The sequence below is a fragment of the Balearica regulorum genome, chromosome 4 (assembly GCF_011004875.1).
Source record: "Balearica regulorum gibbericeps isolate bBalReg1 chromosome 4, bBalReg1.pri, whole genome shotgun sequence".
Lineage (NCBI taxonomy): Eukaryota > Metazoa > Chordata > Aves > Gruiformes > Gruidae > Balearica > Balearica regulorum.
This window is the reverse complement of record NC_046187.1, coordinates 2,289,010-2,315,876: the sequence shown is the minus strand read 5'-3', so window position 1 is coordinate 2,315,876 and position 26,867 is coordinate 2,289,010. Positions and strand designations below refer to the sequence as shown.

Below are 26,867 nucleotides of genomic sequence, written 5' to 3'. Positions count from 1 at the left end.
ATCCTCCTCTTCCCTGCTATCTTTCCTCTAGAGCCTGTATCCCTCCATTGCAATGCTCCCGAGTGTTGGAAGCCATGGGAGCCATCCCACCACCTCTCAGTGATCCCAACAAGACTGTAGCCTTTCAACTGCACGCAAGCCTCTCTCACAGTGTTTATTCCCCACCACACAGTGTTCATAGGCATACATGCACTTCAGAGAAGCACCCCAACACGCTTATTTCCCAGAAAGGGTTTGGGGGGATTGCTTCATCATGGTACCTCATAGGTGCACCCTGGCTTACATGCCAATGCTGGAAGTGACCCCGCCTAAGCCTCTTTTTTGTCGATTTTGTGGTCTCTTGCTATCACCCAAGGCCCTTTGCTCACCACGCATGTCTGTCACTATCACAGGGCTCCTGGTAACTCTGTCCCTTCCCTGTCATACCTAGTTTGAAGCCCTCCTTGTAAGGTCGGCCATCCTACTGGCAGAAAATATCTCTTTGCCTGGCTTAGTGAGGTAGATCCCATCCCTCCCAAACAGACGCTGCTCCACAAGCAGGATCCCATGGTGATTGAACCCAACCCCCTGTTGCCAACACCACTTCTGCAGCCAACTATTGACCTGCTCTGAGGAGAACATCACTAGGGCCCCCAAGCCTTTGACCGCCACCCCCACATCTCTGTAGTCACTCAAGGCTCTCCAGGTTGCTGTGGATAGTATCACCGATGCCCACGTGGAAGAACAGCAGGGGTAGCAGTCTGAAGGTTGGACAAGCCCAGGCAGCCCCTCCACAACATCCCTGATCTGGGCCCCTAGCAAGCAGCAAACCTCTCTAGATTATAGGTTGGCAGGTGGGTGTCTCTGTCCCCTCCAGCAAGGAATCTCCCATTGCAGTCACTCACCTTCCTAGAGGTCTTGCATGATGTTGGGTCAGGTGGCCCCTATCTTTCCTTTAAAGACACATCTGGATCCTCTTTAACCAGCATGGTGAACCTATTTTGTAATTACAAGCCCTTAGGTGGGACAGGAACTTCCCTTTTAATACCAAAAGTCACCTATTTCCATCCTTCCCCTTCTCCAGAAGTTTCACTTACCTTGATGGTGGGGGTGGACACTGCCTGCTCCTCTACTGCAGAGATGGGCTGAGGCTCTTCAAGCTGCTGAGTCCCAGGGAAAAACCTGTCTGTCTCCCATGAAACTTCTCTGATAACACTCAACCTGCTCTCTTCCTCTCTAACTCCTTCTCTTGGCACCACAGCTCCTCCAAGACCACATACCTCCTGCAGGACAGAGGGCCATCTCTCCCAGCCTCAGAGAAAGACCCTGGGCGGTCCCTGCAGCCTGGAGCCCATCATCCAAAGCTCTGCCCGCATCAAAAACCTCTGCCCTAGAAGAGGCAGCTGCTCCAAGATCTGCTGGAACATTGTGTCCCACCACCACATCCAACACTACACTGGAACAAGTCAAGCTGAGTCCCCCTTCATTGCAGCCATTTACATAAACTTCTGCAGCTAGTGGTGGTGTCTTCAGCCTGGCTCTTATATAGACTTTGCCCAAGCACTAGCTGAAAGGGTGCTTGACCCTCCCTAATTAGGGAGCGGTTGCACCCTGGGTCCAGGGCACCTGATCATGCTCGTTAGAAGCTGCTAGAGCATCTTCAGGCCCACGATCTTGTAGCTCTCCTTAACTAGCAACAGCAGCACCCTCAAGTTTCTCGGAAGGTTCTCAGGTGTTCCGCAGTGACCTTGGACCTCGTCCCCAAAAGATCCAGAAAGTCCCAAAGCAGAACCCAGAGACTTCTGCGCAAATCTTGATTGGTTGCCTCGGGGATCTGTGCTCGTTCCTTTGCCCGTGGTGCACAGACAGTTTGTACAGACAGGGCTCAGGCGTTGCTTTCTTGGATTTACCCATTGTTTAGGTTGGAAACAGCATAAAAATAACGGGCGTCATTTCAGCAAACACTCGTCTATAGTCACTTTATACCTGTCTCATGTTTCAGTTCTGCACAACGAGGTAGCACCATCTTTTCGGCCAACTGTCCCATACGAGGGCTGTCCGCCCCGATGCGATACCCCGGTGCAGGCGATAAAGGCTCGCGTTCCTGACCTGGCAGCACGGTTGTTTCTGAGCGTTGAGGTCTGCGTGCCGAACCATAGCAGGGCCCGTTCCTACCGAAATGTTAGCCTGAGTCCCTTAGCTGATTTTAATAAAAGTTGTGAGGAGTTTACATCTTCAAGAGGCATCTTGCATGCATATCGGCAGCCAGATGATGAGCCCACAGTGTTGAAAGAGTATAAAATGTAAGCGTTTCTTTTGCAAATGTTCATAAAATGGCATAGAGGGGTTTTGGTTTGCAAGGGTTTTGTTTTTGCTTAATTTAATCCATGCAAGCAAACAGCCTCCATCAGTTAATAACTTTTCCTTTGATTTTTAGGTTCAAATAAACCAAAATCTCAAAGCAGACCTCATTAAAGTATATTGAGTTTCATCTCCTCTTTGCATCAAACGCATACGTTCTGCAGCTGGAGCTGGTCCCGTAGGGCTGCATTCCGAGTTTACCTTTTATGCACAGTTTACTTGGTATGTTGCCACACGCTGCCTCCAAAGGGAGAGGAGCTGTGATTGAAACAGCTTGTTTGCATCACTCGCGAGCTGTGGCACACAAAATTTAAGCTGTTGCTGACCACAGGCTTTTCTGGGCAAATGCTGCTTGGACGGATTCATCTTGGCAGTTGCCGAGACAAAAAGGAAATGCAAACCTCCTCCTGAAAGGGGGTAGGGTCTGAAAGCATGCCTGTCTCGCCGGGAGGGAAGAATGGTGACATTGTCTGAAAGTTCAGTCAGGAGTTCATCTTCTACCTTGTTCTTTTTTATTAAAGTCTCTACTTTGGAAAGTATCATTTAAGCTCCCCTTAGATAGCCAAAGCCTGGTGTCAATCATGAGGCTTGGGGAATGAAGTTCAGCAGAGGTTTCTTAGAGCTGGCCTGGTGTATGGTCCCCGAGGTACAGGAGATAAAAAGCTGGGCAGCAGGGCTGCATTTTACAAAGCCGTGGCTGCTGTAAAAAAAGAAAGACCGGCTCAAGCTTGTACCTGCGGAAACCCCCTGAGCGACAGCCGTCGGCTTTATACCACTGCCATCGCCAGCGGCTCTGTGGCAACCTCCCTCCTATTTAAAAATGCCCTCATCCAGGTCTTTTTTTTTTTTCCCCCTAAATTATTCCTCCTGTTTTCTTGATGATTTTTTTGCTACCCTTCGGGAATACCCTGAAGAACCAAAGATGTTTATGTTTTCTCCCACGTTGCTCTACAAATCTAAAAGTTTTTATGGTGCTGTGACAAATTCCACCTGAGCTTTCCTATTTGAACAGAATAGGAACAGAAGATGATGAGAAGAGTGCACTGCTGCGGGACGTGATGTAGCCCTCTGCAGAGGGCTCCTGCTCCTCCTCCGTATTTGCTAAATAGGCCCTGGGATTTCTCTGTTTCAAAACAGACTTAAAAATCCCTCCCTTCCCTCCCATCAAAACGTCGCTCTGCGTTCTCTTTTTGCAGTCGCAGACCCGTGTTTTTAACTGGCAGGTTTCTTTAAAATGTTTGGAAAAATTCTGTCGTTTGGAAAAGCGGCACTAAAATGAGGTCAACTTTATTTGCGCTCCCAGGAAACAATCTGGTTGGAGGAAAAGAAGTGGCGAGGGGGTGATGTACATGAGCCTGCCTGAACGATGCTGCCAAAATATCTCACAGACTTGCCTTTGTAGCAGGTTGTGGGAGTGAGCTCTGGGTGAGTCATACAAACAAATGGCAAGGGCCCTCTTCATTTCCCAGCCTGAATAAAATTACCTCTTTCCGAATTTAGGTCTGTTGGCCGGCTCATACACAGGTCAAATATGCTGCTTGTTAAAGGTGCAATATCATATGCGTACCTGCGGCGTATTTATGTTTGATACCGATTTATTTCTGGTGGGGGAACGCGTTCTCATTTTCATGTGTATTAGTATTTGTTCCGTAGAAGTCAGTTCGTTGCTTCGAATACGCTCGCTTTTTAGATGTTGAAATTTGAAACAATATTCCCAAACATCCTTTTCCCAGAGGTTTAACTTGAAAAAGGTCATATATTGTCTCACAACTCTGTCGAGCTATTTCCGCTAACCAGGCTGCAACACGATTTACTTTCTACAACTCAAACCGGTTGACTTTAACCCACGCTGATCCTCTGCTTATCTCTATCGCATCAGGTTGTGCTTTGGTGAGTTGAAAAGACGGAAAGCTAGGCGTTGATTTCCACTAGCGAGGCATTCATGGGAAATTTTACTCCTTTAAACCTGGGAAATATTGTTACGTGGCACAGAAATAATGTAAAATTGTAGAAGTAGTTTATGCCCGCTGCTTTTTTCTTCTCAGATGTAAGCAACACTGCAGGCATTTCTCTCTCTCTGACATAAATTTCCAGACTGCTTTACTGGCGTGGGGTGAGGAAAGAGTTAAGCTAAGAGAAAGTCTCAGATACTAAAATTAACATCCATCCCACCCCCCCGCCCACAGCTTTGAAATTTCTAATCACAACTCGCAGTTAGATGATTTCTTCTAGCAGTGCAAACTACGTTTTGATCATTTGAAATCACAGATGGCTGGCTGGAGCTCGGAGGAATTCAGTCTCCTTCCTCTCTTCCTTCTGCTTCGCCTTCCTCCCCCGCCCAGAAAAGTCTGTTTTCAGGTCATCTGTAAGATTGTATTATTGCTTGCTAAAGCTGAAGCAGATTGGGCTGCTGGTCGCTGAAAATACTTACAAGGTCTGCAGAAATGCATGGGGCAGTAAACCTCTGTTGGAATCAGCCCTCTCATCCAGAATACTCGCCTGGATTTACGTGCAAAATATAGATACTGGGTTTTAGGCTGTTTCTAGTCCTAGAAATCTTGTTAATTGAAATTACCCATATTTAAACAAAACCAAAAAAAAGACAACCCACAATCAAAACAAAAGAGGTTTTTATTATTGCCCTGAATGATTTCAGCGATCCCCTTTACAGTGCAGTTGTATTGGCACAGCTGAATTGCAACTGGAGGCAGGGGAAAATCAGGAACTGTGTTATGAGCCTGTTCTGCCGGTGGATAATACGCTCCTGTAACGGCATCTTTTGTCTGCAGGAGGCACTTTTTATTGGCAATGCAAGTGATTACAAAGCTTAAATAAAAATAAATAAACAAATAAAAAAGACTATTTTGCATCCTACACAAATGCACACCCCCCCAAACCAAAAAGTGTTTCTGGCTGGGTAGCTGCCTGCCCCAATTACTGCAAACACAAACTGCTTTTGAAAAGCGTAGCCTGCAGCACTTAGCAGCATAAAACTTCTCTAGGGAAACTGAAAGTACCTCTGGAAGTAAAGTTAGCTGTAAACTTAGATCAGAAAGAGAGGTCTTTATGAGCCGGGTTACATTTTATGGACCAAGTCAGGGTATTTTTAATAGATAAGCAGGTGATGTTTAATGCCTCTCACAAGTGAAAACCTCACACCAATGTTTTGACTCTCTAATTTCAGAGCAAGATTCAACGTGCAGCCTGTGACCTTGCTCACAGGAGACATCAAAACAAAGCCAATCTGTTGACTTGGCTCGCTTCTCCTGTACTAACTTTCCAACTGTTCTTTAAGAAGTGTCAGTGTAGCCGGTTGACCTTCCAGTGAAGATTAAGAAACTTTAAGAACTGTTTGAACAGTGGCTTAAAAACTCCCAACGTGACCACAGGGGAAAAAAAAAAACAAAACCAAACCACCACCCTGGAGCTAAAGTTGAATTTTAAATCGGGGAAACAGAAGCAGAAAGCTAGGATGGGCTACTTTATGGTGACTGTCACAGCTTCGGCAGTTCCTCCGGCCGTGGGTCCCTTGGGCTCAGTTGCAGAAAAAAAATCCGTGCAAGTTTTTGGCCCGAGCAAATTTTTGGTGCCAGGGCGGGCTCAGCCCTCCTGGCGGTATTGCTGTTCTCTGCAGCGATGCCTGCTACATGGACGGGTATCTTCACTGCGGACAGGAGCCTTGATGACATTTTTCTGCGATGCTCACGTTTTATCACCTTGATCTGAGCAGAGAGAAGAGAGTCCGGTCCCTCCACGGTCTTCACCCGACTTCCATGCGCTGGTTTTCGGGAAGCTGTGCCGACCGTCCCGTTTCCCATGCTCTCCGAGAAGTGCTGGCTCTGCCATGGCTCCCTCATGTTTTGGTGAAGCGCTGCATACATGTAGAGCATGCTGGCATTTTTATTTTTTTTTAAATGGCATGCATTTATCTGATTAAGAGCTATGTAAATTTAGATGCAAACTCATTTCAGCCCTCAGGGTGCTTGGCGAGTTGCCTGGCGTGCTCTCCGTGCTGGAAAAGTCTGCGCACCACTGTTGCTCCGAGGGAAACTTTCAAGCGCGTCATTCCTCTTCTTTTTTTCCTTATAAAGGTTATTGTGCCTCAGTCCCCGTTGAACTACCTCCCTAGTTCAGAAAGGAAAGGTTATTTTTCCCTCTTTTTTCCCCCTTTTTTTTTTCCCCTTTTTCCCCTTTTTTCTTCTTGAGTTGCCATCGCTGTTCGCTAAAAATGTCCCTCGCAGGGCTGTGGATATTTCAGGGTGCTCCAGGGATGCCCCGGAGCTCTCTGCTGCGGCCGCTGACCGGCCATGGCAGTACAGGGACAACCTAAAAAGGAACCAGAGTAACTAAAAGATTTTTCTGGGCCCAGAGGCCTGTAAAACTCATTTGTGTTGTAAACGCGGTGGGAATGTTTGTCAGTCACAACAGAAAAAAAAGGTGCCTGAGGATGCTCGCTTTGGCCTGAAATTTTTCATATGTTTTCTCCAGTGATTTGAGGGGTGGCTAATTACTCTCTCTTTCCTGCAAAACCAAGAAAGGACCATCAATATTTCATATTAGGATCCGTGGTCGGCATAAATATAGCTGCTGCTTTTTTTCCGACAAGCGTGCAGCGAGGAGCTGTCGGCACGCAGCGCTGGTCCCCGGCTTTGGCCTCTCCATTGCCTTGGGTCTGATCCTAACCTCGCCGTTTTCCTCCGTGCGCGTATTTCACCTTGTGCAACGCCGAGCTGGCACGCTCCTTTACTCGCCGACTTCTCCAGGTGCGGTCTGAGAGACTGGAGCTGATGCCCTGGTGGATGGTACCCAGTTAGCGTTACCTGGTACTTAGCAACTGACAATCTGCAGGCTCAGTTAAAAAAGAAATACCTTATTAAAAAAAAAAATAAAAAATCACCCATCTTTTGCTCTGCACAGGCCTGGAGAACCCCCTTTTCTGGGGCTCTTGAGTTGCAAGGTGGGAAGGCTACGGTCCCCAGTGCAGGGACATTGTTTTTAGGGTCCCCCAGCTCAACTCCTGTCCATCTGCTGGACACCCCCCCACATGCCAGAGGGGACAAAATATTTCACCTGCTCCTGCAATTTGAACTGGCTTGGTTTGGGGTTTTTTTCCATCGGTGCGGGGGTGCAGCCCTCATTTCCCAGGGCTTTGCACCTCCTTGGGAAGCGCTGATGGCTCGGGAAGCGGTGGGTGATCCCGCCTTTGGGAACCAGCTTGGCCCACGGGGAAACCTGTACTGTCTGATAATGAGGGTAATGAGATGCTAATGATGCCCCTCCCACACCGCCCCCAAAATCAGCTGGGGGAGGAATGTGCATCGCTGTTTCCCCTTCAGCTTCACCGGTAGCCCCATTTACAGGCTGTCGTCGGGATCACCCTGAGGTTTAAAAAAGAAATGCAAAAAATGAGTAAATGCAGAGAAATAAGCTGTGTTTCAACCGCAGTCCTGTTTAGAGGAACGTAGTTTCGCCTTTTCCCAGACTGAGTCTCCCTCTTGTCAACCGAGGAACTTTTAATAGGGATTTTTCAGTCCGAAGTGATTTTGAGCCCCATTTGAGAGCATTTTGAGCCCTTTCAGGAATCACGGATCCGAGGTGTTCCCTCCAGCCAGAAAATCCGTATATGGCCCAAATCACCTTAGGCCGTTACGCCGAGAAGCTGGAAACCTTGCGTAGGGGTATGCCAAGCCAGTACAGCCTCTCCTTTGTTCACGGCGAAGCATTTGTTTTATAAAAATCTAATATAAAAGGGGTTTCTGTTCAGGACTGAGAGGCCTGACATTTATTTGCCACTTAAAACCTGCTTGGCTATAAGTGGGGCTTGAGTGCGGTTTTGTGCCTCGCGCAGGTTCCGTGCGATTTGCGCCCATTAAAACCTCCTGTAAACTGATAAAGAAACACATTTGTTCTACAGTTTCACTTAACTCTTTGAAAGCACCCTGAATCTTCATTTGTTCAGAGCCGCTGTTATTATTTATAATAAACTGATTGTTTTCACTGTGAATTTTTTTTTTCCTGATTCAACACATTGCCTTATTTCCTGTAAATACAGCATAAACTCTTGCATTAACAAGCCAGTCTTTACAAAATAGCCTGGTTAGCGTTTGGCCAATATCCACCTGTGGTGGATTTCACAAGAGCTCACAGAAGGAATTGAAAGTTTAAATAACTTTCCCATGGATTTACCCTTCAGGGCTGAATTGTTTTTGCCTAAGTGATTTAATACTGTCAAGAAATTTGCGTCCAGAGTAATGGCAGGCAGTGTTAGACTAATTTGAATAACCTTTTCAGTCAGACCATCCTCTCCATTTGAAAGCAGGTGGTGGAATCTGTTGTCTTTAAAAAAATAATAATTAGAAATCTTGCCTCCGCTTTGGTTTTCATTTCAAATTTACGAGTTTCTTGACACATAGTTACTGCTGAGTGAGGCTGCCCTGGGCCCGGGAGAACCTCCTTTTTCTGTTTTGCGTAGAGCAAAGCATTTTGCTTTAAATGGCATGCTTTTTGTCATCGCTTCTGCCAGTGGAAGCAGGTGCTTCTGAATACTGCAGGCCTCGCAGAAATTTTCTCCGTCACTTCCCTGGCTTGTAGTCGATTCGTGCTTTGCAAAGGCCGTCACTGGGTTTGCCGCTTTTTTCCTCCTTTAAAATGCATTTCTTATCCCAAAATTAGAGATGTGCCCTAAAGTTTTGTAGATCTAACGTATTTTCAGAGCGATTAGACCCGAGAGGAACCTTCCTGAACTCCCTGGTACATTTGCATTGCACATCAAACAGAAACTGCAAACCACACTGTGCAGAGAGGGAAAACATTGATCTTTTTGTCGGGCTTCAGCTTGTAAATCATTTAAATTCTGAAACAAGCGTTCCTCTGTTTTGCACAGAACTTCCCGGTGCTGCTGAGGGTACTGGGGTAAGGCTGGCACCAACCAGACTCCGAGGATGGGTGTTTTTTTTTTTAAAAAACATTTGAATGTCAATCTTACCTTCCCTTGAAGTCAGAGGTGGACTGGTTTTAACTTCAGCCCGGGCAACCAACTTACTGAAATCCCCTTTATATTTGCCATACAGCTCCTCCCTCTTCTCAAGTGTTTTTCATAAAACACCCCTACTTTTTAGTGCTGCTGGAGTGGGGGAGGTCTTGCCTGGTTGCCTACAGAACAGAGAAGCAGAAAACCTCGGGGAAGTGGCCCACGTCGGTGCTGGACACCCGTAGACAATTTTGGCCCAGCTTCATCTGAATCTGACCCGACTGGTTTGGGTTTCCTTGGGTAGATTTGCCAAGTACCCGCTCACCGTCCATGTTACAGATGAGCCCGTGCCATTTCTTGCAGCTTTAGTCACCTTTGTGCTTTCTTTTGCTCAGTTTACCAGATGAGCACGGCTCAGTATTTCACCAGGCTCTCTTTGGTTTTGCAGGTAGCTGTATCCAGCTGGGTGGCAGGTGGATCCAAGGGTTACCATGAAGTTTTCAGGACCCCTGGAGAGCCAGAGGTTGTCTCTCCTTCTGGAGACGGCAATCTCTAGGGAAGCTCAAATGTGGAAAGCACATGTGCCGAAAATTCAGCCCAATCAGGTAATGTCTCTTCTTCGCATCGTTCATCTTAGTAAAGGCGTGAGACTATCCTCTGGTGTATTTTTACATGAACGACTGAAGCTGTTGCACGAGGAGTTAACCTTCTGCTTGAGACCGGGAAGATTAGCCTCTGAAGTAAGCGATGACTTTTGCATTTGAGGGACATACCTGCAGTCAGGGGTACGAACACGCTGTACAGCATGCAATGTTGGATCTCTGCTGTTGCTTGTGAAAGCACGTACGTATATTGTCTTAATTAAATTCATTTTACAAATTGTGTGGATAATTAAGGCACATTTCTAGAGGGCACCAACTCTGCAACAGTTCTTAAAAGCAGCTTCATTTTCTTGGACTACGTTCACTAGTAACAGCGTTGAAATGCTGGTTGCTGTCCACACAAAGTGACGTCTTCTCACGTGAACCCTTACCACTAGCTTAGCTCGGGCCTCCCCCTGAAACAGCATATTCACAGCGAAAGCCTGACTTTGCCGCCTTTTCTCATTCTGAGCCAGATTCTTCCCCAGTGTAAATCAGCCTAGTTCTGCAGGGTAGGCTGCAGCTGTATCAGCTGAAGGCAGATGAGGATCTGACTTTGTAAGGCACGGTCTGCTTCAGGAAGAACCCCACTGACTGTAATAGCACTATTTGCGGAGCAGGGGGCAAGCTCATGTGGAGGGAAGCAGAGCCAGGCGCTGGCCTGTTCCAGTGAGGAATGTTCTCATAGGACTGGAGGAAAATTCAGGGTAGAAGGGACCGCAGGGGGTCCGTAGGCCAACCTCCTGCTTACGTTTTGCAGCAGGGCCAGCTGGGAGGCTGGACCGGGCTGCTCATGGCCTTACCGAGCCCAATTTGCGTTCGTGCTCCTTGCGGAGGAGGTGACTTGCCACCACGTGCGCTCAAAAATGCCTGTGAGGTCCACAAAGTTTTGTTTACAACAAGATGTGAAACGTTATCATGGAGTTTCTGGTACTTTGTCGCTGGGTTCGGCAAAAATAACCACGCTAATGGGCTCAGATCAGCCTTGCTGTTCTTGATTCTTACAAAACGTTAGCTGTTGTCAAAGCTGATCAGTGTGGCGTTTGGTTTTTTCTGTCTGGCGAACAAGAAACCGCTGTTGTTGTGTAGGAACAAATACGTTTTCAAGGGGCTCGGTATTAGTTTCGTACGCCACATTTAGGTTTCCAAATAAGCGACCCGGTTGTCAGAGGTGTTGAATGCATTGTAGCTGTGGCTGTCTTCTGGCAAGTACAATTTAAGACCCTAGTTTATGGTAAACCAGCCTGTTATTCCGTGCTGGCAGTGTTCCCGGGGTGAGTGATTATAACGTAGGGAGGTAAGATTACGGTATAACAAGATAAGTTAGGGACTCAGAGAGTGTAACCAAACCAGATTCTTGAGTGAAGATCTCACAGGGACGAGGCGCTTCCATTTTTGCCTTGGTGACGTTGATTCTGGTGGCTCAGAAACCACTGCCTGCATTAGCCAGCCTTCCCAGCAATCCTCCCTCGCAGGGTTGCGTTGTCACCCTTTGAAGATGAGGCTCCCCACCTGTGCCACGTTCGAGTTGTCGCTGCAGCGGAAGGACTGACCTCAGCCCTGTCTTGGTGAAGAGCCGTCGTCCTGCTGCCGGAGACCTTGAGGGGATCTTAACGTCCCCGCGGTTGAGGTGTTAGCACCTCGCAAAGTGGTGTCCTCGATGGTAAATACTCAGAGAAGTGAACGCGACTTCGGGCCGTCTGCCGAATACGAAACCGGGGAGGCAGCTCCGTTGCCTGCTGTGAAAAGTCAGAGTAGGATCAAGCATGGAAACAGCCTGACGGGTAAAGCCAGAGTAAAGTTTGTGCTCGATGGCAGAGTCTCAGGTCTGGCCTGGACGAATACCAGGTTTGTCCTTTTCGTCTGCAATTGTGCCATGACGATGAAGGATCTCTTCCCCCCCCTCCTCCTCCTCCCCTGTGCTTTGGCAATATCGCCGAGGTCCATGCTTGGGAGTGGTTCCTGGCCCTCTGTGCTTGTCACCCCAGGGTTTCTGCTCCCAGAACTTCCACCCCCAAAACTCTGTTGGTTTTGTAACCTTTTTTCTTTATATTTTCCAACGTGTCAGTTCAGACGTTGACTTAATCAGCTAGAGTGCCAGACTGTTAAATGTTTTCTAGCAGTAACTAATCATTAAATTGGATTGAAATCTCTGCGTGCATATGTGTAAAATGTATGAAGGTCAGATTTAAAAGAGAACCTAAACACAGCTGTCTGCTCTGGGGAGATCCTGACTTGCAATGCCACGGTGCAGCTGAAAACCCTCTACCTGTAGTCACGTATTTCTCTCCGTTCCTACCGTTCGTGACACCCGACTTTTCAAACTGTCACGTGTTCCTCCACTTCTGCAGCGTTCCTTTTGGCAATGTTGCAGTCACGGACGTTCAGGGTGAATTATCCTATTTTCTGTAATATGTGGAAGAAGGTCATATTCCCTAACATCTTCTGAAAACAGCTGCAGTAGCCTGAAAACTTCTCTTGTGTGAAGCTGTTGTTTATTTCCCATGACAGTCAGGAAATCTGCATCCTTCTGTGTATCAGATCTGGCAACCCGAAGCGTGCGTAACTTTCCATTCCTTGCTACGGGGGTAGGCTGGCTGCAGAAGGGGTTTTAATGAAGTCATCTGGTTTGCAAATGAGAAAATGCAAGTGCGTCCACAAAAACCTAATGAACAGATTGGAGGTACACCATAACTGTTTTTCAGGAGCAAACTTTCAGTTTTGACTCTTTAGGAGACATTTTTGGTTCTAATGTTTAAAATCGGAACAAACTCAGTTTCTAAATATATGTCAGAGTTGAAATCTTTGAAAGGAAGAAAGAGACTGATAGTTACAGAAACAGGAAGACTTTACATTTGTAGTATTGGGGACTTTGGCCCTGATAGTGTCTGTGATTCTTCTGTTTCATTTTTACTTTTTGTCCACAAACTCCTATTTCCTAGTGGCGTGTATATTTCTTCTAGTTTCCCTCCTTGAAATGTAGGCCACTGGCTCTGGGTATTTGCAATATATCAAAGCCAGATGTCACAGGGGCTTTGCAGCCTGAAAAAAATGGGTGGGCTGAGTCTGGAACTCTCCTAGTGCTTCTGAATGTGTTTGGTGGGTTTTTTCCTTCTTCTGCCCCCCACTATACCCCCCCTGCCCCTTGGGTTATACAAGATGCAGACGACATTCAGAAGTTTGCACGTGATTACGGCTTGAGAAATCCAGCAGTAAAGACTGGTCAAAGGTTGATTTTTTTGCATGTTACCATGTAACTTTGCAGCAGAGAGGTGTGTAAGCCAAGATTTTTGTTTTTATTTTTTCATAGAAACAGAGTATCACTTGTATCATTTCTCCTTTCTTGCCTGTTCTGGCTCTTTCTTTCTGTCTTCTCATTTGTTTTCTGTACCTCTTGAAGAATCAGGACAACTCAGTTTGTTTCCACTTTTTCCACTCTCTCCGCATGACCTTGGGTCAGTCTTTTAACCTTCCGGTGCCTGTTTGAACCCGTGGGCGAATCGGCGCCTGACTTAGCAATTTAGTCAGACATTGTGAGGTTAATGCATCCAGCCTTTGCGCTTTGCCGAGCGCTAACCTCTCTCCCCAGTCCTTGCACACGTTACCGTGCAGCTGGCAGAGGCCGTGCTGCTTGAGCTCTCCGCTGCGCCGCTAAACCACAGGCAAACCCTGCAAAACGCCGCTTCTGAAAGGTGTCGGGAGAGCACCTCTAATTCCCACCTGGTACAAGCGAGAATCAACCCACTGGGCATTAGTTGGGGGTCGCTCTAGCGTAAAACAAGCTCCTGAGACCCAAGGAAGGACCAATTTGGCTGCAGTGTTTACAGCTGCCCTTTTCAGAAGGCTCCCAGTCCTGACACAGGTCACCTGCTTGCTCCCCGAGGAACCCGCAGCAGGACTAGGCAGAAACAAATGGGGGAAAGAGCAAAACATCTCTCTCCAGACACTAAAGAAAAAAATTATCAGGTAAGGGGTTTTTCCTAGATTAGGTAGCTATAAAATTGAGTCATGTTTGAGTTCACAGATAATTTTCTTTTTAGACTGCATTTTCCCAAAAGTCTCAAGGTATCCTTAGAGATAATTTGCACTGTGCTTGCACTCTGGAGCCTGAGTCACGGCCTCCGGCCCTCCTGCCGCTCGCAGCGAGCGTGCAGCCAGCCCCGCGGCAGGGTTGCCGGGTCAGGGACGGGGACAAGGCGATTTGGCTGTCGGTAAATGGGAAGCAGAACAACAGCTCTGCGTGCCTCTCACCATCGCCAAGGCCTCACAGACAGCTGTCTGACAGAGTGCCTAAGAAACGGGGTTTGGGGCACTGATTTGGGAATCAGACAAATAAGATAATAACCATCACAGATGCTGGAGGCCTCGGGTCTGTGTGTTTTGTGCTGTACTCCCTCCCTTGGGCAGAATTATTGACCTCTGTGATCGCTCGCTTTGGAGGCGTAAAACGACAGGCACGGTGCGTGTGGCGCTGCCCTTGCGTTACTCGGTACAGTCACCTGCGGTCCCGGCGCGTTGACTGGCCTCGTGTCGCGTTACGTAAAATACCTGTTGGGAATCCTTCACGGAAGCTTCTTGTTCGCTGACGGCATTTGAAGGCATGTTCATCAATAGAGTGACAGACAGGATATTTCTTGATAAGGAATCGAGCAAATAATTGCAGGAAGCAGGTCGATGTGATGTACCCCTGCTTTACGCAAGGAAGAGAGAGTAAGTTGACATCCCTCCTCTTCCCCATTTGTGTCCCTAACACATGCTGTTAGCTCCGTGGTCCTGCAAGGTGCCTTATTCGTGTTCGTGCTGAATCAAAACTGATGGGTTCGCGCACACTGTTGTGCTCTGAAAAGGTGGGAATTAGCGTCACGTCTTGCACTTGGAAAAGAAGCTACGGGTCCGCCGCTCACACGCGGGTTTGGAATAGCTTCACTAGGTTTGCACACCTGACGGGCCAGTCGTGCTCCTCGAGCATCACGTTTGGCGCCGGTACCGGCAGGGCTCGTTGCGTGCACCATTCCCTTCGTTGCTCCCGCCGCTCCTCCCATGGATGGAGGGATTTGTGCGCTCCGCAGGTAGAAGATGGGTAAAGAGCTGCGGAAACCTTGTCTGTTGTTTTATGGAGGTACCAAGCAGGACGGAGAGGGAGGAAAGGAGCAGTGGTTGGCCTTGAACTCTGCAGGAGCATTCAGCCTGCCCCGTTACACGTCACTGTTGGTCCCAAACGCAGAGTAGACGAAGAGATAGCTGCGAGCAAACGGCTAAAAGCGCATAGAGCAGTTTGTGAAGGTTACTCTAAGGCAGCGCGGCAGCAGCACCGTGTCTCTTCACTCTCAGTAAAACGCTGTCGGGCGCTTTTGCAAGAGCCCTGCCTGTGCTCCGTGGGGTGTTTCCTGCATAGCAGAACAGGTCTGAAATCCCTCCTGCTTCATGCAGCTGCCCGCTGGCTTCCTGCTGCGGGCCAGCCAAGCGACGCCTCCTGCAAATATCTGCACGGGCACCAGTCCAGAGACAGGCGCTCCGGCACCTGCACGGGCTGCTGGGGGGGGGGGGGGGGGGTAACACGGTCCCCCCCCGCAGCAACGGGGGTCCTGGGCACCCGCAGTGGCACACAGCGATCAGGGCTGTGGCTGTCAGTCGCCCGGTCCTGGTGGTGATGGTGATGCAGAGGTGGGAGCGCTGTCGCTTTTTTGATGGCAGGAGTCACGCGCAGGTCTGCTAACCCTCGGTGTCGGGACAGGCAACCCGGTCTGTAGGTCGGGCCTTGCTCTGATCTGGCCTCCCCTCCAAAAAAAACCAACCAGGGGAGGGGAAGCGCCAGCCAGAGGAGGTGGATTTAGGTCTGTCTCGGAGTAACCTGCTGCTGTGTGAAACGGAGCCTGCCCTTGCTGGGCTCGGGTTACTTTCCCCTAATTAAAGCCGTCATGCTTAGGCTGTCGTTCTCTTCCACCCCGGGGTTACGTTCTACACGGTGGATTTGTGGCCACAAAACGAGGAGCTGGCCGCACACAGACGGTGAGTCTATGGGAAAGTACCTCCACACCAGAGAGGAACTTGGGCTTTCCAGCCCAAAGGGACTTTTTTACTTTCAGCCAGTGTCATGTCTGGGTTTTGCTTTTAATTTTATATAACTAAGGAACGGTAACCTCGCTGCTTAATTAAAATTTCACAGCACTGCATTTCTTTTTTTTGTTACTGGGATGACACGGATACACCTTTGAGGGAGAGGGATAAAGACCGATACGTTTGTGAGGGAAGCTCCTTGCCCCGCTTGGAAGTAGCAGCAGGGCTGCGGGTGCGGTGGGACCAGTTCCTATTCCTTCTGCCTGCCTCTTAAAATGGTCCCTAACGAACTTCCCTAGCGCTGATGGGACGAGGTTTAAATTCCCCATGTCTTTCTGCGTGAGGGAATTCTCTCCCTCCCCTTGTGCTCCTTTAGGTGCAGTTAGAGACTGGATTAGACACACTTTTTGTAGGATTGATGTTATTGCAGAAAAGAGCCGGAGATTCACCTCCTTTGCTTCTCCAGACAGTTCTTTAGAAGCCAGATTTTATTTTGAAGCTTTGCTGCTGCTGCGCACGTACCCAGATGTGAGTTCACTTTGCAGTTGTTCCTCCCTATTAAAGGCACACACTGCTCTGTGTAGGGGCTGGCTTTTATCTCTTGCTTCGGTACACTGTTGTTTTTCAGTGGTTTAAACAGTTTCTTTTTCTCATGGAAAGAACAGTTGTTACCAGGGACTGAGTGTGCAGTTGATAGTGTTTATGGTACGGCCTTGGCATTTAAAGCTAACTGCCCCGTCTGAAATTTTGCCTTGTGGCCTCACACTGCCCAGGAAGGGCGGGAAGCTGTAAGGACAGATCTTGGGAGGGCCGAAGGCTGAGAAGCAGCAGGGAAGATGATCTTACCCTTCCCACCCATGCTGTTTTTAGGACTAGGCCTAACCTTTTGCGTTGGCAGGCACAGGGCAAACAGCGCCGAGCCAGGACAGATGCCACCAGGAGCTGTTGAAGCCGATGCCCGTTTCTGCTGGGATCTAAGAGGAATGGGATTTGTCAGGAATGGAAGGGAAAAAAGCCCCCCGCCCTGCACCGCAGAGACATGGATGGCTCTGCCCCCCCAGCGAGGAGGCCATTTCGCCCCCTCCTCTACAGCGGCTGGATCGCAGGAGGGAACGCAGGGATACAGAGGCTGCTGCCCTGTTGACGCAGCTTCCCCCTCGCCCGAGCTTGTTGCCCCCGGCTTCATGGGTGAAGCTGTGCTGTACCAGGGCAGCGATTTAAGAGGCTGACGCAGGTTTTTAAAGTCAAGTTTATTTTGTTGGATGGGGTGGTTTCACGTTGGCTTTTAGCAGGTACGCACAGAGCTTACCTGCTGGATTCACCCAGATACTGAATTTCCCAACTAATCCTGGGAGCTGCTTGAAACCGTTTAAGCCCACACTATTGTCCAAACCTGGCTGTGGGTATAAGCCCTTTTCTAGGGCTTCTTCTCCTTTCATTCAAAAATAGGTGCAATGAACGAAGCAGGAGGGAATTTCATCTTAACTATCACTCCTCCCTCTTCCGCCTGTTTTAGGTTCAGCGGTGCAGGATTCGCTTTGCTACAGGAGAAGTATGGTCTGTAAGGACAGACAGTAATTAACACAACGTTGCCTATTTTTGTCCCCAGCTACATTCTAGGTCCCTAGCCCGCTGTCCAAAACATGTTTTTAGCAGAGTGTTTAATAAATGTGTTACTGCTCTGTGGTGTGTTCGTTATAGTCCCAGCACGGGTCGAACTAGCATTTCTGGAACGAGTGCAAGGTAGTGCTCAAATTTCACCCTTAAATTGCAATAACAATTGCAATAACAATTTTAGAAAAATCATTTTTTTCTTGGAATTGAGAGAACTTAATTTTCTCTTCTCTCCTGAAAAATGGTAGGTGCTTTTTAAAAAGCCACACTGTAGTTAAGAGGCACGCAGAGGTCCTAGCTGAGACCAGAGGCCCACCTGGATCAGGCACAGTCCTGCTGACGCCATCGCACCGTCGGGGCTTCAGGAGAGAAAACAAGGCAGGACTTTGTTCGTCTCAGGAGCGCACCCGATCCAGGACTGGAGGCACGTTTTGCAGGCAGAGGTAGTATCGCTTTATCAGCCAGCCAGTACAGCTGGAAGAAACAGCTTTGGATTACACCACCCCGTGCCTTAGACTAGATCCCTGCTACGGTAGCACCGTTCCTGTTGTACTTTTTCAAGGGAATCGGGCAACCAGATTTTGGTGAGATGCGTGCGCGGGAGCAGCAGGCAGCGATGCTGCTTTGTGCAAGCCCCTAGTTCTCTTTTTGACAGTAAACGGGCAATCGCCAGCATTTCCTTCCTCTTCCTTCTCTAAACGCAGCTCAGCAGCGAGCACAAGCACCCTGGGCACAGGAGCAGACATTGGTTTGGTTTCACTTTTCACTTCTGGACACATCCTTGCTCATCACACCAAATAATCCCTGTTCAAAGTGAGACCAGACATTTACTTGGTTGAATTGAAAGGCTCTAGACAAGCTGTAAATAGTTTAAGATTTTATGTCAATGACTGATCTGTGTTTGTGGTTGAAATTCAGCTGTTGTCCCAACAGATCAAGTGTGGTGACTTGGGCCAAAAAAAATTAAAAACCCAAAACATGAAACCTGACTTTTTTTAAGTGAAAAAAGTCCTGCTTTCCCCATTTCACCGTTAGCTGTACTGCTAAAGGGCTATTGTAAGTTGTTTGGAATTTCCTTTTTTTAACATATATGAGCTAAAAATATCCCTATAATTTGAAGGAAGAATAAACCTTTCCTCTCAAAACACAAATTCGGTCCCTCCCCTCTCGTGTTCATCAGGAGCTGCGCACCCGCCTGGCTCCCACAGCACGTCTGGCTTTGTCCAGGCTGGGCATAGTTGTGCATCTACGTGGCTCTAAGGAGGTTAAAAAAAACCCCAACCCACCGCAATACATCTCTTAGAGCTAAGCTAAAGAATACGCTGTCCCTACTTGAGAAACAACAACACATCCTTCCTCTTTTCCCCAGCACACAGTGAAATTTCTGAGTGATAAACTGAGAAACTGAGGTTACTGCAAGGAAAGTTGTCTTTTCCAGGGCAGATTGCTTGGGATGGGTAAGTAACCGCACAAACAAACTGGCGATTCAGGCGGGCTCGAGGCCCTCCATTTCCAAAGGAGGCTTTGTTTCTGTGCTGAATAACTGCTGCAGAGGTAAAACGTTTGGTCTTTTCTGACTAGCTCAGCCTGTGTGTAAGAATAGTTTGTTTTTCTCTCCAACAGGATGTAGCCATTTCTCCAAAGCAGAGGGATGAGGTCATTCAGTGGCTGGCCAAGCTCAAATACCAGTTCCACCTTTATCCAGAAACACTCGCCCTGGCCATCAGCCTTTTGGACAGGTTTTTAGCTGCAGTAAAGGTAAATATTTGCAGATCTGTAAACTGAAATAGATTTATCCCATCCACTCAGCTATTTCTGTGTACAGTCCGAGTGGTGTGGCCATACGGAAACGCTTACTTCCCTCTTCTGCTCTCACACCCTCTTCCTTTCTAACGCGTCTATAGGCTGTTACCCGTAGTACTCCAACAGTCTAATTTCGGGTTGTGGAACTGGCAGCACGCACTGCCACCGGGAACTTTTGGAGGCAGGTTCTTTCTGCAGTCATTCCTCACCCAGTGGACGTAGCCATTGCTTTAATGCAAGCACGCAGTTCCTGGGGAACCGACCCAGTGCTTATATCTGCCAAGAATATTCTCCCTCTTTCCTCTGTTCCGCCCCTTTGCTCCTCCGTGTAATGCAGCTCATTAGTTTAAATGTATATTAACCTCAGCGAAGAGCAGCACCCTTCCTCTTCAGACCTGGTTGGAAAGTTGAATTTGCCTCAGCACAGTACCTGTTCCCCTAAGCCATCCGAAAAAAAGAACAGTCTCTACCTTAACCTCAATTGACTCAAAGCTAAAGGAAAAATGCAGTTAGCAACCTAGGCCCACTACCCTCTGGCAGACAAGCGAGGGAAGGTCCTTGCTCACCTCCTAATTTTGCTGGTGTTTCAACTGCATTTCATCTCATGTGTACCACCTAGAATTGCTGTGAGCACCTGCTAGCAGGAGGAAACAAATAACTGTTTGAGGACAGCTTTGGGCTTGGCAAGCATACTAGTGCAGGGAAATGAGGGAAAAAAAAAATAAAACAGGGGAAGATACAGCCAGAGGGGATTGCTTTTGGGGAGAGTAGTTCACTACTAACCTGCTAGCTCACTACTCACAGTCTGGCAGTCTGAGAGTTTAACTCTGATGTCAAGTCAGGCAGATGTGAAGGAGACAGGTAAGCAAGCAAGGCCATCAAAGTGACAGGCTGTCCACTCTGCTATATGGAACAGAGCAGGGAATATGTACATCCATTTGGTTTTAAGGCTGTTAAGTCACAGAAACTGTGTAAGAAAGAGAGGTTAAAAATCAGCATTTGGGATCTGCTCCTCTCCTGTCCCTGTACGTCTGCTGCGGACGCAAGGTAGACGTTCTGTGCTTGGGCCGTGTTTTGCACCCGCACAAACGGCTGAACAAACTGTGGGTCAACCCCAAATCCCTGGCCTTGGGTTGTGAAGCCAGGCCCAGGGCAGCCTTATCTCTGACCGCAGTATTTGCTCAGTTACATTCCGTGCTCAGCAAACCTGCTGTCTCATCCGCACGTGTGTCTCAGGTCATCACCAGCGGTTAGGTGAGCAATATGGCTGAGGAGATCTAAGCAGAAGAACGTATTCTCAGCCTGTGCACTTACCTTTCAAAGTGATGTCATCCATTAAGCTAGCCTTTAAATATTAATAAATATTGATAATGTTTTCATTACAAGCCATGGAAGTTTTTATTTTTAAGGAGATCTTAAAGTAGCTGATTTACTGAAACACTGAGATGGGAAATAGATTTAAAACCCTCAATAGCTAATGCCCTCAAGTACAGTTTTTCTTACAGTAATTTGCAGCAGCCAAGGAGTCTGCAAAGAAAGTACGAGAATGAGTAAGGAGTCCAGTGCGCGCTTCAGGCAGCGAGCAGGAACACGGAAAGGTGTTTTGTCTGGGTGAGCGTGGTTCAAACGGCTCAGGGCTTTGCGCTCCCTTCCCCTGTTTCTCCTCTCCCATAAAGCCGTCATTCCTCTGATGTAGCTTAACTCAGATTTTTTTTTTTTTTACTAGGCGTACCCTGTGGGATTTTATTAATAAAACAACTAGTCCCTTCCTTTCCCCGTGAACACGCTTTGAAATTGCCAGGCTGGCTGCCCCTAAGGCTGTTACCCAGTCGTGCTTCGAAGCAGCGTGCGGCGTAAGTCGCTGCACGGCCCTCATTAACCCTCAACAGAGCAGTGTTCGCAGCCCGCCTTAGCAGCGCCTGCCCACGTGCGAGGAGCTGGCAAGGCAGGCAGGAGCTCCTCTAGGAGACCGGGAAGGGTGACTGGGTTTGAACACGCTTTGGCAAAAGGCACAGTTGTTCCTGCCAGGTCAGTCTCTAGAGGGGATGCACTTGGGAAAAAGAGGAGACAAAATTGTTGTTAAAAGTAACAGGGGAAAAAAAGCTTCCCTGATGGTAGGAACCTGCCTAGACACCTGCTTTTCCCTGAACGCGACGCAGGAGGTGTCCATCTTTGCTGTACGTTGTTGTGTGCTAACCTGATGGTTTTCTCTGACTCTGCCTGCGTGGTCAAGAACAACTTCCAGTCTTGTGCTAAGGGAGTTTATTCTCTTTGCTTTCAGCGACACCTGAATGCCCAAGCAGCTGTGTGCACGCGCACCCCCACGCGTGGATTCTTTACACGTATTGAAGCTTAAATGGCACTAGAAAGCCAAAGCTCGTAGGCATAGCACAGTCCTTTTTTAGGTAACTGAGGCTGAATGTAGGTCAAGATTTTCTATTTGGGCACAATCCTCTGCTCTTCTCTTGTTGCTTTCTGGAAATTGTTCTAGATTTCTTGACAGCTCATTGCTCCAGTGTAACATACAGCATCTCACCCTTCAACCAGCCCTTAACTCCGTTGCATCTGCTAAAATTTACCCAGCAAGAATGAATCACGCCAACAGTTCGGGTGTTAAGTGGACTTTGACATTTGTGGAGGATTTTGACTTACCTTGGCTTTCAGCATCTCCTAACGCAGGCAGAGGAGGACCAGTTGCTGTGGGAGGCGGGGGCATGGCTCTGCAGCTGTCCGCTCGCTGGGCTGCGGCAGCGTTTGGAAACAGTGCCTCTGCATTTCCCAGCCCCCGGCTACTCAGGAGCGGCCGGACGCACCCTCTGTTTTTTACGCTGACATTGGCAGTGAAATCCTTTGTCCGACAGTCAAATTGACAAAGATTGCCGCAAAAGACTCCGGCGGATGTGCCGTATTGAGAGCCTGTGCTTTGTCTGGTCCCTCACAAGGACTACCTGAACACTTAGAGCCCATGCCTCCTGCTTCCCCCCTCACCCCCTAACCAAGGAGTTTCTGATGCACATGAAAAAAAAAAAAAAAAAAATCACCCTTTCCCCTCCAAATTTCACTTACCTTGCCTAAACCTACTCACTGTAGAAGAGACCAGCTCTCCCTTGATAATCCCTGGGCCACAGTTTTGAGAACTACAGTACGAAATTATACGAGTGGCGATTTTTATGGGTGTTTTATAGTTCCCTCGGCAAGGACAGCATTTCTGAATCCTCCTCTTTTCCTTCCTGTGCTGGGTCTGACCCCCAGCAGCACTAACAGCAGAGCTCTGCTGAAGCAGGTGGAGTGGCAGTGGGGTTTTTTGCCAGGTGACAATCTGGCCATTCTGATTTTCTCTTTCCTATTTCTACTGCTCTGCCTAAGAAATGAGCTCTTTCCACTCCAGCGCTGTACATCAGTGGGTGCCAGTTACCATCACTGCTGTTCTGCCTTACGTCACGGAGTATGGATTTTTGCTCGGCCCGGCTTGCCACCGCCGTGGCGTAGTTGGAGGTCAGCCCGCTGCTCCAGAATGTGTTGCAGGGGCAGCTGAGACCCCGGGGCTCAGGATGTCCGAGACCAGAAAGGATTGTATGTAATTTTTGCACGACATTGACACAGAGGCTTCTCTGCTTTTCTGTACCGCAGGCCCGTCCAAAGTACTTGAACTGTATTGCAATCAGCTGCTTCTTCCTTGCTGCAAAGACCATCGAGGAAGATGAGGTAATTTTTTTATTCTTCCTACCTTCGCATTGCCTGAATACGTACTCTTCCAGTCCTGCCCTTGCTTGCACGCAGTGGCTCACGCTTGCCAGGACAGGAACAAAGCTTTTTGTGTGACTTCTGTAATGATGGGTTCTCTCATTTCTTTTTTTGCGTTGGCTGCTTGCAGAGGATTCCAGTACTGAAGGTGTTGGCTCGGGATAGCTTTTGTGGTTGTTCTCCAGCTGAAATTCGCAGAATGGAGAAGATTATCCTGGATAAACTGAACTGGGATCTTCACATGGCAACGCCACTGGATTTCCTTCATATTGTAAGGGGCTATTTAACCTTCTTTCTGGTGTCTGCCTGCGTAAATAAAGTTTCGGGAGGTACCTAGACAAAAACTCTACCTGCAGCAGAGCGAAGACCTCAGGATGTGTTCGTAAATCCTACGAGTACAAGTAATACAAGTAGTTGCTGAAAGAAAAAGCCTTTACAAAGAATTTCAGAGCAGACTTGTGACACTTAGGGTACAATTTCCAAAACGTGGGCCTGCCATCTGACCTGTTTTGAGGCGAGTTAAGCCACACGCTAAAACTCACAGCTTTTGAAAACCTTGCCCCTAAGTCCTAATTGCTAGTGGTTTTGCTCAAAGCTAAGTGCCAGGCAGCACAAAAACAGTAAGTAGAGCCAAGGAGAAAGCACTTACAACAGAAAGGCACGGCCCGAGAACCAGGTTCTTGGATCAGACAGAGGGAAGGAAAGCGTCCTGAGGTTCTCTGTTGAATTTCATCCTGTCTGCTTGCTCGAGAAGTTTTTGTCTAGGACACCTGAAGCGCCCAACACGTGTTGTTGAGAGAGAAGGGTGGAAGGGGACAGATAGCCATTTGCCGAGGCCCAAGAAGCCTGGTCCCTGGGCAGATGATGGGTGTGATGGCAGGTCCCGCCAGAAAGGCTGCATCTCGCTGTTGGTGGGTTCAGTGCGTTGGTTTTTTCCCCCGTGGTGTGGAAATTGCCTCGAAGGCTAAGCCAGAGGCTCCTTGTGCGTCCGAGACGTCGCACGCCGTTCTTGAGGTCTGACCTGGCTTTGCCCGTGGGGTTGCCTGTGGGTGACGCCAGCTGCCCGTGTGCTTGTTTCCCCCCCCTCACAGTTCCACGCAGTCGCGGTGTCCAACAGGCCTCAGCTACTGACCATCCTGCCCAAGCTGAGTCCCTCTCAGCACGTGGCGGCGCTCACCAAGCAGCTGCTGCACTGCATGGCCTGTTACCAGCTGCTGCAGTTCAAGGGCTCCATGCTGGCGCTGGCCATCGTCAGCCTGGAGCTGGAGAAGCTGCTCCCCGACTGGCTGGCTCTCATCATCGAGCTGCTCCAGAAGGCACAGGTGAGGGGGTGCTGGCACCACACGGCGTGGCACGGGGCGGGCCGGGGGCCACAGAAAGCTGCATCTTGCTCAGTACTTCAGTGATCCACACGAGCCGGGGCTTTCACAGCCCTCACCGCTGATCTCTGCCTGCAGTTACGCTTTTGTGAGGATAGTTGCGCTTCAGCCTGAAGGGACGGTTTGTTGTGATAGTTGTGCAAAGGCTTGATCTCGACTGAATCCCAGAGGTGACCAAGGGAGGAGACGTGTGCCCCGACACACGCGGGCTCTCTCCGCACCAGGGAGAAAGGAACACGCTGGGGAGAAAATCCTCGTTAGCAGCTCAGCCGTTCATTGTAAGCGTACAGGGTGGCCTGACAAGTACTGGAAAGGCAAACGCTCAAGCTGCTAAAAGACACAGTGAGACCTTTTAATATTGGAAAGGTTTTTTCTCCCCACTATTCCCATGAGGTGTATGAGGAGCGGAGGTCCATACCTTACGAAATCATCGCGTCAGGGGGTTTTTTGGTCCTTTTATCACATTTGCCTGCATCCAGCATGCCATTGAGAAGCGAGGTGCACGGGTGGCCGGTGCGTTCAGAGCCCTAGCCCTGCCCTGGCCGACAGCCCCTCCTCTCCGTGGCAGCGATCCCACAACGCCGGTATCTCTCCTTGTCTTCCCGCTCCAGATGGATAGCTCGCAGCTGATCCACTGCCGGGAGCTTGTGGCACATCACCTTTCCACTCTGCAGTCTTCTCTGCTGCCCAATTCTGTATATGTCTACAGTCCCCTCCAGCATACCCTGGTGACCTGTAACAGAGGAGTGTTCAAATGCCAGCCCTCCTCTGTCCCAGGGCCAGGTTTCTCCAAGGACAACGGCAGGCCAGAAGTGCCAGTCACAGGTACAGCCGCGCTCTACCAGCGTCTGCCAGCTCCCAGCGGTTGCAAGCAAGCCTCTGCCAAGCGTAAAGTGGAAGAGATGGAAGTGGACGACTTCTACGATGGAATCAAGCGTCTCTACAACGAAGACATTGCTCCAGAGGTAGTGGCTCTTGAAAACATGGGCTCTGTTTGCGGCGCTGATGTCTCGAGGCAGGAGGGCAACGTTTCCCCTTGTCCACCTTTACAGCCGGTGTCTGTTATGTAGCTGTGCGTGCACGGCACCTGCTCCACCGTAGCTACTCCAGAAACCGTGCAGAACCCGGCACCCTGTGCTCGCAGAGGGGGGAGAAGGGGCCATACCTTGTCAGGCTGAACTGAAGGGAGCCAAAAAACAGAAAAAAAAAAAATCCCAACCCTTTTTTGAATTTTTTTTCTTGTGCGGCTAATTATAGTTCCACTATTTAAGCACTTAAAAACACAAAAACGTATAAAAATCTAAAAAAAGACCCAAAAACCAAACAAAAAAAGTAGCAAAAAATTGTTTCTTTCTAGTGTTGTCAGTTCCACTGTTTTTCTGCTCCTGTGTATTGTAACCCATCTCTGTGTCCACGAGCTCACATCAGTCGTGCAGAGCTGTTCCAGGTTTCCCACCCAACTAACACTTACCTGATCCGATTTCCATCTGCTCCTTGCTCTCTTTCTGCTTGCTCCTCTTTTAATTCTCAGCAAGTCTTGTGCATGATGTTCTGTACTACCTGACCTTCACGACAGCTTTCTTTTTCCTTTCTAAAGAAAAAGACCTTTTTTGTTGTTTTGTTACACTTTGGTGTTTAAATGTGATAATATTTAAAAACTGGATTTAAATAAAAAGTCAGGAAAAAACCCCCAACAAACCACAAACAACACTCGCAAGCTGCTCCACACTTAATAACCACAGGAGTGTGAATGTGCTCTGGAAGAACACTGGGCAGCCAGCCACTGTGCTCTGTGCCTTCCACAGAGACTCCTCCGAGTTCAAACAGTTTGTGTTTTCAAACACAGAAAGCAGTTAATGGATTTTGTATCGCTTGAACAAAAACGGTATTTTTTTTTTCTCCTCTTTTGCACCAAGAAATGTTGTACTCAGTGTGGATTTTCACCAACGCTTGACTCTCTACGCCAAGTGTAAATCTTAAATTCCGCAGTTTGTTTTCTTTCCCATATTTTTATAAGCTTGTGACCAGCACTGCTCCGTGAGGTGCTGGGGCAGCTGCGTACGCCTGAGGTTTGAAAGGTTTGTAATTACCAGCCACGAAACCAAACCAAAAGACCCTAAACCCTAAAGTTTTGTGTTCATGTAACTTCTAACCAAGAGTAAAACCTTTAAAAACTTGTCTCTTAAATGTTACACCTCCTTTTCTCAGAATGACCTGTCCCAGTTATAAGCTCTCTCTCCAGCCCTGAGGAAGGTATCGTATTCGGAGCCATTGTACTGATGAAAGCCTTCTGGTAGCAATAAAGAAAGTTGTCCTGGA

At 48.5% G+C, this 26,867-nt stretch overlaps 1 protein-coding gene across 1 annotated transcript in view; it reads left to right on the top strand.

Annotated features, from left to right (window-relative positions):
• Positions 1-26,867, top strand: part of CCNI (cyclin I) — a 34,330-nt gene extending 7,463 nt beyond the window's left edge. Inside the window, exons 2-7 of the mRNA XM_075750902.1 lie at positions 9,759-9,915; positions 19,246-19,380; positions 23,056-23,130; positions 23,300-23,440; positions 24,261-24,491; positions 25,160-26,867. Coding sequence (XP_075607017.1) covers positions 9,802-9,915; positions 19,246-19,380; positions 23,056-23,130; positions 23,300-23,440; positions 24,261-24,491; positions 25,160-25,618 — 1,155 coding nt within the window. The 5' untranslated portion in view covers positions 9,759-9,801 and the 3' untranslated portion in view covers positions 25,619-26,867. The remainder of the gene's footprint in view (positions 1-9,758; positions 9,916-19,245; positions 19,381-23,055; positions 23,131-23,299; positions 23,441-24,260; positions 24,492-25,159) is intronic.